Source organism: Plodia interpunctella, chromosome 4 (assembly GCF_027563975.2).
Source record: "Plodia interpunctella isolate USDA-ARS_2022_Savannah chromosome 4, ilPloInte3.2, whole genome shotgun sequence".
Lineage (NCBI taxonomy): Eukaryota > Metazoa > Arthropoda > Insecta > Lepidoptera > Pyralidae > Plodia > Plodia interpunctella.
This window is the reverse complement of record NC_071297.1, coordinates 7,099,453-7,112,458: the sequence shown is the minus strand read 5'-3', so window position 1 is coordinate 7,112,458 and position 13,006 is coordinate 7,099,453. Positions and strand designations below refer to the sequence as shown.

The following is a 13,006-nucleotide window of genomic DNA, read 5'->3' as shown; positions in this document are numbered from 1 at the left end:
AAATTCGATAGTTTCATACAGACAAAGTAGATGTAACTTCTATTAGTCATTATAATTCTAAATTCTACGCAGCAGGTATATTGACCGGCCGTAACGCCAGCCTTTTCCTTGTACGCAAATGACATGCAATTGTGAGCCCTTTACAAACAGACGGATTGCAGTCCGTGTTGCATAATATTGCTGATTGCACTTGTTAGTGTTACCTGGAACGTTTAAACTGTTAAAGTTGTTTTAGAAAATATTTTTTAGAGTTCCGTACCTCTAAAGTTATTTAATTAATAATCATTTATTACTAGAATTAGTTGAATTCAGGCGGAAGGGTTTAAATCAATTTGCCATGTATTTGTAAACACAACATACTGTGAAAGTTAATTTGCGATACCTACCTACATCATACATTTTTAATAACGAATGAACTGTTATGGCAAATCGACAACAACATTATTTTAAGCAATGTCCAAAAAAAAGATGAAATTTAGTAAACCTACCTTAAAAAGGGGTTTTATTGAAGCTCTGTGATCTCAATTTGTTTATTCGATTTAATACGTTTATATTTCTGTCATTCTGTAGTTAATTGTACATTTAATTTATTTATTAACAATTTGTTTTTTATGTCGTTTCAGGTAAAAGAGAGAATCAATAGGAAAATTTAAGTCATGATAAGTTGTAATGTGCAATTAGTCATAATTCTAGCATAATTTTGCAACTAACAGAGATGATGTTAACAAAATAGAAAATACTTGTTACTAGCAGAGCTAACCAAAACATACATTTTGGTTTATTAGCAGTTTATCTATAGGAAGGATAGAGATAAATTCTCATTCCAACGGTGATCAAGAGTCCACAGACATCATACATACTTAACTTATATGAAACAGTCACCCTTTATCACAAAATAATGAAAGTACGGAGGAATACTTAAGTTAGAACGCCCCATTTTAGGCACGTAGGTACATTAACATCCTTCCATTATGATCTGCCACATGCCAAACGACACTTCCTTCTTATATTTACTTAGATGAAATATTTTCATACGTCATGATGTACTAATATTTTCATCTTCTGAAACCATATATTTGATTAATTAATTTTATTTATTTCGATTGCAACACACCTGTCATCCATTTCTACATTGTATTTTGTGTCTTTTCTACCTCCAGAATTTTTCATAGCAAGTTTAATTCTACGGCATTGCAATGTCGTGTTATCTATTAGCATCATTTCGCATGGACTAAAGATCGCAAAATTAGACCAAGAGAATATTAAAATATCTCGAGTTTCGAAGTGCATTCAGAGTCAATTCTATACCCTTTATACTTTGCAATTTTATCTAGGAAAGCCGCCGGCGACGTCAAAGTGGCTCAAAGGAAGCTGTGAGCAAACATTAGGTAATAAAATGTGCTAATATTTAAGTTTCCTTCCACCATTGCCACCAACGACGATACCTTGAACCGCTTCAGTCTGAAACAATACAGTGATGATATTAATGGGTAATTGGGTATAGTAGGTACAATTATAGTAAATTTTACGCTTATGGAATCTTTAAATAAAATACCCATTAGCGAAACAAAATTACACGGACGTGCCGTTAGTATATGACAATATCCACCTTGTACTGGATGGGTATATAAAGTCCTTGCCAAACAGTTATTTTAAATCGCCGTGACACTGGTTTTAATATATATGTTTTAATTTCACACGCCCCGTTCAAAATTTCTTAAAATTCAGAACCGGTATTCGCGATCGCCATGACATCTGGGTTCGGACGGGTCGGATTGAAATCGTGCGCTACGCTCGTCAGTTACCGATTACACGGTATTACGAATTTCTCGATTAGCACCGGCCTGTATCGAGTTGGAACTCGCTCGTGATAATCGAGACGGGTTCATATCTCACTTTATACGTACATACATTTCGAAGAAATCGTTACTTTTGCACATAGCAACTCTGCATTATATTTTTAGTCATAATTTTAATTCCATGATAATTTTAGTTTGAAGGCATCGACATGATATATTCTTACAACAACCTTAATAAAAATTATCAGTAACAATATTACATCTTATTCATCCCTGTTCGTATTACTTACCAATATTACAAATGTGAAAGTGTGTAGGTATGTTTGTCAACGGAGTCATGGATTGAAGTGATTTTTGGTATGGAGATAGGAGATGATGGATTGGAGAGTGACAAAGGCTACTTTTTGTCGCAGGCGGAGCCGTGCCTAATAAATTCAAGAGCCAGTCCTGAGAATGTGATGCAGTTAATCAGTTTTACTTTTTAAAAATACTAATCTTTGCCATTATTCGTTGAATAAAATAAACATATGAACATAATTCCAAGAAGTGCAGCAAAAACACGGTGTTGTAAAAGCAATAATTTCACAACGATGTAAAGCCAGAATACATACCGACATAACGTATTATTCGCGTTCGTCATGCGCGATTAGTCGCGGGTGTCGCACATATAAAATACAATTTTTAAAGGGATTGAATATGTTTTACTTGGAATTAAGATATAACACAGGGATAATAAAACATTAAAGTAGGCACTACGTGCAACTAAACCACTTTTGAAATAGATGATGGTGTTTTTGTAAATCTGTCGGGAGTCCAATACTTATAAATGCTGAATCTGCTAAGAAAACCCTTATTATAATTCCCCTTATTATATTATAATTAAATACACAACTACCCATAAATTGCTTAATTAAAGTATAAGTATTAAATTGATATCAGTGAACTACTAATTTCATATTTCGGTATTCAGTTGGAATTAAGAAAATCCGTATTATTGCCGAATTGGTAAAACATTGAACCTACTCACTCAAAATTGCATATTGTTACCGTACATGTTCAATAAAAAAAAAGATTATCAATAATTTTTTTTTGTGTGACAAGAAATGAATGACATAACAAACTATTATAAGTACTAGCTTTGTTTATTGTATGCTTCACTGCGAGCATTTAATCTTAAGACATAGCAGGGATTATATACTCAGGGTAATATCACTGTGTATGACTTCATTAAACTGCGTCATTTTTTGTATAACTAGCCGCCCATCCCGGCTTCATTTGGGTAAAACTGTAATAAATTATGTACTAAAACCTTCCTCTTGAATCACTCTATCTAATAAATCACAAGAAAAGAGAACAAGAAGACACCAGTGTTAGCAACACACACTAGATAAGAAAGAAAGCATCACAGGTAAGCATAGTGTAAAAGCGGCTTTAGTTCAAAAACTAGAAGCGGAAGCGCGGCGCGCGGCGGTTCGCATCCTAATCCTTGCGGCCGCGCGCGGGAAAACGTCGGAAATTGAAAATAAACATTTCATCTGCGCCGGCACGCACTGCCCAAATTGACAATACAACCAATTTGCCGCCGCAGCCGACCACCTTTGTATGCGAATTGAAAAATAATATTACACTTTTTTCTACCACTGCACGTGGCCAATCTCGAAAATAAACTATCCCAAATACTTGTTTCGATTCCGATAGTTCGTATTGGTTAGATATCTTGACTGTTATCGTTGCAAGTTTGAAAATACACTACCTTGTTTGTGAAACGGAATAAAACAAACTGATTTATTAAAACTATCCACACTGCAATCATAATATTCATAATTATTGAATGAACTGCGCAAACAATAAGTGGGATTTATAATGACGGGTTAATTGTATTGTTTGATAATGATAATTATATTCCGATGTAAAACAATCGCGAGTGAGGTAGCTAGACTATGCAGCGACGAGTGTTATCATTGCACACAGGAAGTGGCAGTAGGGACCCGATAGTCCGCGCGTACACTCATTCAGTTTTTACAAGGAGAGCGGTATGTAAACACGCGCTTATTGAGCCTCGAGCGCGCACCACGAAAACAGTTTAGTGCCACCCATAATGTTAAACCTCTGTGAACCTTAATTAATACATCTAAATCTTGGAATTTGAGTCAAACTAATTAATTTTATGGTAAGTGTAATTTTATAGCCTTTTTTAATCTTTGCCGACCATATTTTACGCTTAATGATTTTAAGTTTTTTCCCACTTGTTTGGTGATATCTTTTTTAACGGGTATTTAAATTTGTAGGCTGTTTTGGTAAATACTTAAGTAACTTTATTATATATTTTATTAATTGGCCAGTTACTCCATAGGTAGTTAAATTTAAATTTACATAAGAAGTTTGGCTTACCAATTCTTTTTATTATTAGCTTTAATTGAAAAAGTATGTTCGTTAAATAATAAAAACTATAACTTATCTCACAATTACTAGACATGACTTGTTACTTTTTAATAAGTAATTAAGATAATTAAGATGTCATCTACAGAAATTATAACAATATTTTTTAAAACAATGAAATGAAAAACAGAAACCTGCAATACAATACACTAAAATTTACTTATACCACTTTGGTCAAAGAAAAAATTGCATCTGAGGTAGTTATTATTTTAAATGGCACACGTCATACATTTTGTCTAGTTATCTAGTAAAATATTATCTAGTTTTATACTTTCAAAAATAAAGTTACCTTGGTCAGACAAGTGTTTATTATCACTATCAAACCAATTAGATATTCGGGAAAAAATTCAAGCATTTCTCATAAACTGCCACATCAAAACAGCCGCAACTATTAAAAAATTTATTGAGCATTAAAAGGAACAAGTTTAAACTATAGTATTATAATAATAGAGGCCCTTATAGGCCTCTATGAAATACTTCATAAAATTATTAATTAATTTAAACAAACTAAATTCATTCTTAAAGCGAGTGTAATTAATTTGTTGTGTTCACTTGGACTGGCTTTTTAATAAAACTTAATTGTAATAGTAAGACATAATTACGCAGAGCAGTGAGATATTTAGAATGGTTCTGTGAAAAACATCAGTCCTTAATTAATGCTAAGAATGGTTTAATTATTGCGTGTAACCATTTGGAAATAGTAATTATTTATTTGTTTCCATATAAGAAAAATATAGTTTTGGCCTAATTCGGCGAGGTTTTAATGAGTTTACAAAGATATTTAAATAAAATTATGCTATAAAAATAGTAGATTTACCATTATTTATATAGTTTATGAAGTATTATTTTTTCCTATCAAACAAAAAAAATAGTAAAGTTACCGTTTTAGTTATAGTAAATCATTCCCAGAATAGTTTTGAACTGTTAATTGGTAGCATAAACAAGAATATTTTCATACATATGCTAGAACAAAAAAGAAATAAATTATAAGTTTTTTCTCAATTTCAGTAATTTTCTCATTCTTATTTCTAATTGGTTAATAATGTAGGTCATCGCAGAGGTCAACGCATAATGACATTGGTTTTAATTTTATTGCTATCAATCGTGTAGTGTTAGTCAATACAAATATCCATCCAGTAGTTAATATTTTCGAAAATATACCTATCATTAGTTATTTTTTTATAATCCTGTACAATAGAATTTTCCGGAAAATGTGGGAGGTTAGAGAGAGAGTTACTGATAACGAGCTCTTTGTAATTGGTCTATTTTTATCATTAAAACGAGAAACTCAGAATAGTTAAAAATATTGGTTATACTTTATTATTTTAAAGGAGTTTCAATAAGTGTGCCTCATTTTTTTTTGTCATTTTAATCACAAAATTTCCAGTTAAATTTTATAAAAAAATGCATGCGTCGTCATTTTTACAGGCAGCTTATTATATGCAGTGACTTGATGAATGCGTTTTTTAAATACATAACATTCCTATCTCATTACTTATTCTCTTTATATTTTTTTGTAACGAACCAACTTATATATATAGTGATATGCACAATTTCAGTTTTTCATCAACTGAAATCATTAAACTTTCAGAGGTACTATTTCACGTCAAGATTGAAATTATATAATATTTATCAAAGCTACAAACTAGTTGCATTTCGAAACGACCACTGTGCCTAAATAAACTCATGCAGAAGGGCTTGTAGATGAAGATTTATATTTTTCATTATGTATATACAGTGTGTGAGACTTATTTCAAGTATGTATTTCTTATTAATCAGACAATCACTTATCAAATTAATTTGAGCCAGACCACGAGGAATGCTCGACGGAAAAATGAATGTAATCATTAAAGAGGCCTTCTAAATTATAATTAAATGTAATGGATGCCACTCGATGGCCGCAAATGAATGAATGTTTAATTGAAAAGCTCCCCACAAATAAAAGCAATTTTCTTATAGCCCAGCCCATAGCCGGCGTAATTTAATTAATGTCCCATAACTCTGATTAAACTATTTTTGGTCGCAGGTTCGAATCCGGGAGCTCTGCAACACACTCGCCAAATTGCATTCTATTTTCATTTTCTGTTCGGTTCAGATGGATTTCTTTGTAGCTCTATTTCAAGCGCAAATACCTTTTATATTTAGTACCGTAGTCGGATTTGATATTTAATTCATATTACAGAATAATCTTATTTATTCTAGGTACTTATATATTTATTATTTTGAGTTCCATTCGTGCATCCAAAATGTATTTAAATAGTAGATAAAAAAAAAAACTCCTACAATCCAATCAATGAGTGAGCGTGATTCCAAAGGAACGGAACATTTACAAGATTGTTTTATATAGCAAGCAATCTTATAAGAGGTAATAAATAAAACATTGCGCTTGATACCTTCGATGGCTTTTGTCTAATGTAATAAATATTTAATGGGAATTAGGTAAAAGTGGCTTAGGCGCGATACGGCGAGACTCATTGCATTAGGAATTGCATAATGTCAGTATTGACTCACGCCCGGCGCCCTAGCTTAGCCACTCGGTAATCATCTTTAATGGAACTTCCCATTTTGATATAACATTTTTTTCATAACGAAATGATTCAGATAAAAAACTGGATAATAATATATTGAAACGAATGCTCCGGGTATTTTTATGCATTATGTATTTCCAAATTAAACTGGTCATGTTAATGATTTCATAATAGTTAGTTTCTAATATTTTAAGATAACATAATTGTAGCGTATATAGAAATGGAAATAATTACTTATATGGAATTGAGTACGAAAGTAAATATCAAGTTCTTATATCGATATCACATCCGATTAACAGAAAAACCAGTTTCTCAACAGACAGATTTACATCCAGATCGGATTTTAATTGAGTGAGAGCGAGTGCACTCCAATAGCGAGTAAGTTAATTATAAAGGCAATTGATTTAAAAGGCGGTGTCGCGGTCGGTATGAGTAAGAGAAAAAGTTTTCAATTTCACTAAAAGGGGCTGGTTTGTGTCTCCAGTCTCGTCTGGTTATCGGCTTGTAATGTATGAAGTTCGCGCTTTATTTTATAACTCACTTCGCGTAATAGGCTCGGATGCTTTAATTCACTTTGCCTTGGGCTTGTCTGCTAATTTAGCCTAAGCGCTGGAAGGAATCATTTGTTAAGTACTTAAGTAAATACGAAATGCCACTGATATCCTGTTAATCCCTATTTTCAACAAAAATATCGTTTCTGAAATAACTTTTTGCGATTCATACTTGTAATTTTCCTGAAACGACTATTTGGTATCAAAATGATTATTAAGGGCTAATGGATTCTAGGAAAGAGCTGATACAAATTGAACCTACATACACATAATTATTAACCAAACAATAGCAAATGATAGTATGTATTTAATTAGATATCGTATTTCCGTAACTGCGTGTAGTCAGTCACTTAAGATTTTGTAAATATTACATTTAGTAAAATGCAGATAATAACATAGCACGGAATAACGTAGACATGAATAGGAACCAGGCACAAATCGCTATAAATCCATCCATAAACATGCTTCATAAATTATCACGACAACGATTTGGAACATTTTACAGCAGTCATCAAAGATCCTTTACGATCAATAGGGATGTGACTGCATCTCGTCATAATTAATACGAGACGTTTGTTTTATCTTCCACTAAAACATCAGCAGAATCGCTCAATAGCGATGTTAAGGTCGCTTTACACACTGGTCCAACATTGCGGCCAATCGTAGGGGCATGCCGATTTTTGGTTGACTTGATTTTACTACTTGTATTATTTTTGTATGATTATGGATGGATGGAGAGGAAGACCGAAGAAAAGATGGAAGGATTGTGTTAGGAATCCTATGAAAATTTTATTTGAATGTAGGTATGACAGGAAACATATAACTATGTTTCCTAAAGAGCAAGAACAAGAAGTGTGTCTTTTCTCGTTTAAGTTAATAATTTTATTTATACCATAAAAGAAACAAGGTCCTTTCATATACAGTTATATAATGTTAAACAACAGCCTTTAAACTTTTTACATAATTTGTAACAATTTGTTGAAAGATACAATTTAATACATATTATAAACTTTTTTAATAGCCCATAATGATATTAGTCCATGACATAAGACAAAACTAAACAGTTACAACGATCATTGAAAGCAATGTTGTTTTAATGTGTAAAACAGGCTTTACACGAATAGCTTTAACACACGTCATATCCTTTATCTTTTAGTAATCATAAAACGCTTTCGATTTTATTACTTCTCGATACAAAGTAGACGCCAGTAACTTACTTTGCTAAGAGAATTAACGTTTAATTCCTAGTCGTATATCGGTCGCTGCAATTAGTTGACTTTTAATGAATGTTAATATTTTTTTTAATTACACTAATTGACATTAGTTTCTTTCATTTAACTGACTTGTAAAACTATTGTGTGTACTGTATATTTGTCAAAATGAAAAACTTTTTAATAATCTACTTACATTTGAAAAATAAATAAATTTATAACAAAGTAGGTATTGTTATTTTACCGACAGACGATCAGTAGATAGGTATACCGTCAAAACATGATCGAACCTTGAAAATTAATACAATGAATTAGCAAAATAATGTAACATAGTGTGAGTCATGGTATCAAAATGAAACCACCCTTTAGAACATTGAACAGATATCACGGGAAGAGGATCGCAAGTTATCCAGAGTTACGAATAGTTCTGCCATCGAAATTGAGTCTGACATTTCAAATAGATAAAGCGATATCTACTCGTTATAAAGCAAACTTTATAGTTTTGTTTTTGGCAGTTTTGACACAGCTTCTATCTACTTATTTGTTCCTTCAGTTGCATCTGAGGTGGAAGTTTTAACTTTACCGACGTATATTCCACGTATCACTTACTTCGACTGCGGTGGGACTTTGTTTATTATCTGGCTAGTGCACTCTGTTATTGTTCGGTCAGTTTGCACACGTCTTTTCTCTGAAAAGAATGATAGTCTCGAACTCAACTGTACCTGTAACTTCAAATATTGATCGTATAGAAAGTATTTTGTCGTATAATGTTGGAAATTATAAAGTAAAACGTTTAGACAAGTGGACCAAATACGTAAGCAGCCCGTTTACAGATGTAGAGGGAATTATAATTGCATCTATATGTTAAGGCATAATAAACGTTCACTGTAACATTTTACGAGCGTCTTAGTCAAAGATAAGACAGAAGCATTGTGCGTCTGAGGACAGGTGACACCTGAAAACAATAAACACGAAATTGCCACAATAATCGGCCCACATGATCAGCACAACGACTGTCATACAATGGGCCAGATTACCCGATAGGGGTTTAGTCGAATAGCAGCTAACTCGATTATCCGGCCATCCGTGATTGTGTTTGAGCCTATTAATGTTTGAATTTCGTTATATTATTGCGGCAGGCGAGTGCCGGCAGTAATCCAATATGGCCTGGTATTAACGAAATTTCGCTTCGTTCTCGCGGCTTTCGTTGCGAGTTGTATAAAGCGCCAGATGGAGTCGCGTCGCGATCGCCTGCGAACACCGCAATGCGCGAGTGTAAATGGTCTCGCGAAGTCAACTTTGCGATTAAAATCTGTATTCGCGTTGATTTCAAGAGTGGATGACAGACGGCGTGAGTCTTTTTTTTAAAGCTTGTACTCTGATGTATGACTATAATTCCACAAAGAGATATAAAAGTTTGAAAATTCATCTGTGATTCTACGACATGCCTGAATCTGGTCAATTCTCTTTAGAACGCTGTTGTATATCAGCAGTCAAGGCTTTTTCATTACACGTAGGTCATCCGTGAGAAGATTTGGAGAGGTCTTATATTTAGGGCGGGAACCACACGCCCCGCGAGTCTATCTGGTATTTAATGCTTGTGACATCAAGCGCTGATATGGTCTCGCTCGAGGACAATATTGTTTGTTCATTTAATTAACGACCTCCTTATCTTAGACTACATGGTTATAACTTACTCCATCTAATTAAGGTAAATTGACGTGACAATCGGCCAATTAAAATACTTTCTAATGAGACCAATTAATTTGGTGAATGTGGTTAATAACGGTGAAATATAATAACCGCTATTAATGATTACAGCGAATGCTGTATCGATTAGTGATAATCATATCAGGAGTACCTTTCGTTCATTATGCACTAATTATGCGAGCAACTATGGCAATAAAACGATGGGTAGCGCGTGGACGTTAGCGATTGGGACCGCAACCCAATTGCCCAAGTACTAGATTCATATAAAATGCGGTCTCAAACATCCAAGAATTTAGAATTGGTTGATCGGGACCGCATTCTTTTCAGAGAAGACATGCAGATTTTTTTTAAACCCAACAATACATAGGTACATTCGAACTGCTCCAGTCGCTATAGCTATAACCCAATGATCTTTTTCCGATTGATCAGGGTCTTTGATGTTTATTTATATTATGTACATGTTATGAAATATAGTAACAAAATATAGTTCGTTGAGTAATCCTCAAATAACGAACGAATAATTCGTTGAGTAAGTATCCCATATAACGCGAGTCCCGAACTGTCTTTGGGGCGAGCTCAACCTGTATGAATTGTCTATATATTTTTATTATTTATTTATTTGGAAGATTGAGTGAGACCTCGGTCCCAGTTGCCTAACGACTGAATATGTACGAATGTGAATCGATAGCTATGGATAAACAAGTTTAAAGCGATACCGTGATACGCCGTGCAAAGAATTGTATGTGTAGATAAAGCGGGACGGCACAGTGTGAAATGTAAAGGTGCATTCACATAGATGAGTAAATGTACATACTTTATCCTTTGCGGAGTAGACAAAGCTATGAGTTGCGGGACTCGAAGGCCACGTTTAGCTGTATGGAGAGCTTATTTGTAGAATTAAGATTAAATAGCGATTGGTTGATATTGCTAGCTATGAGAAGAATTTCCAGTTTCAAATATATAATACCACTACGATTTCAAAGATGTACAAGGGAAAAGTCCCTTGATTGACTCTTCCAATCCGTTTTTCCTTCGCTCCCAGACCAGCATGAGAATAATGTGACTGTTTTTTATATTTTTCCTTTCCTTAATTTGTTTTAAGGTACTTTTGAGAGACGAAATTACATGGTCATAAACCTAATTTATACTTTTTTGTTTCAATGTGGTTGCAATATTTTTTCTTTGAACGAAAACGTACTCTCACATACTATTATCTTTTCATAGTCATTATAATAATACAAACAATTATATACCTTTTACCAAAACAGCGATTAAGTTAATTGGACTCGTTACTTACTTAGCTTTAAAATAGATAAGTAAAATTATATACAATGACAATGCAAATATATGCACAGCAAAATAACATAGAATAGAAACAACAATATAAATTGCAAATTTATTAATTAAGCTATACAACTAATACGAGTTAGATATGTCCCATCATCATATTCCATGTCATGACATGAAATTGATTTTTCTATTGAAGTACAGAAAGCATTGGCAACCCATTGGCAACGAACCTTTACACTATATTTTTATTTTATCTATGCAACGAACTATGCTATCTGACTTAACTTTTTGCGACTATTATCTTACCGATTAGTGGTAAGTAGTCACATACACACTGGTAACAGTCAACCACTGTGTAGATTTCCTCATGAAGCAAGTGGTGCTATACATGAATCAATATATTATTCAAATTCGTATTTCATTTTACAATCACTTATGAGTAGGATTCAACTCTGAGTCCGTCATTCATTCAACAATTTGATCATCATAAACAGTGTCAATCAGCATCGCCTCTTCCAACAAATAAACTATACGTATAGTGTGAACTAATGTGAACGCATCCTTAGAGAAACAAGCGCCGGCCATCGCTAGATTAAAGAACAACTTAAGGGGAAGCAATCTGCTAAATAAGAGCCCTGCGAGACACCACTTACCGCGATGAACGTCTAATAAAGACGAGATGTATATTACGCCGCGTTTATACCAACCCTTCTTTCCTAGTTTTGTAATGTTGGTTGGTATCGTGAATGACGCACAGGTTCTGACGCACAGGAATTGTGGGTTTAATGGGCTATGAGTGTTTGTAGCTCTTGTGTAGCTTTTGTGCTTGTAATTTGTGTCTCTTAAATATTTGATTCTAGTTACCTCTTCACGCTCTATCTGCTCAACCAATCGTGGATAAGGCATAGGTTATATACTTTTCATCCTGGAAAAATAATTGTTCCCGTGGAAAATTCACGCGGGCGAAGACGTAGTAAATATTTAATTATAGATAATTAAACAACAAAATGATTATCTTGAATGAATTTATCTGCGAAAGGAGTACAGATATGATTTTCATACACACTTTCATTCCCCCTTATAGTAATTAGGGAATTAATTAATAATATGTTTGAAAAATAAAAGTCCCTTATATAAAAATATATTACTGTTCTAATAAATTTTATAGATCTATTTCACCAATTAGAGATAAATAAAGTAAAACCACTCCATTACGTGCAAGATAGTTCTAACAGATTAGAAATATATTTAAAAGGCCCCATATAGCTTATTAAATTGTAGTGTGAATTATTTAGGCTCTGGTCTCAGTCTCGGCAGGTGTGGCAATCATATTGTCTCTCCCTCCCCCCTGGCGCCCCCCATTCCCGGTTATTCTTTAATCTCGCTGATGAATTATGATTAGCTGAGTGCATTCAATCCTCTTAGTGTTTGCTCTAAATGTTGCCGAAGATTTGTTAGCGGGGTAACTTTTATCAACT

General features: G+C 33.5%; 1 protein-coding gene across 3 annotated transcripts in view; it reads left to right on the top strand.

Annotated features, from left to right (window-relative positions):
• The window catches only part of Bx (Beadex), a 55,390-nt gene that overhangs the window by 31,688 nt on the left and 10,696 nt on the right, over positions 1 to 13,006 (top strand). The window contains exon 1 of one of the 3 annotated variants that reach the window (XM_053744091.2): positions 3,781 to 3,969. The exons of the other annotated variants lie outside the window; for them this stretch is intronic. Within the exon in view, the coding sequence (XP_053600066.1) occupies positions 3,967 to 3,969 (3 nt within the window). The 5' untranslated portion in view covers positions 3,781 to 3,966. Of the gene's footprint in view, positions 1 to 3,780; positions 3,970 to 13,006 lie in introns of those variants that run through there. 3 annotated transcript variants of the gene reach the window in all.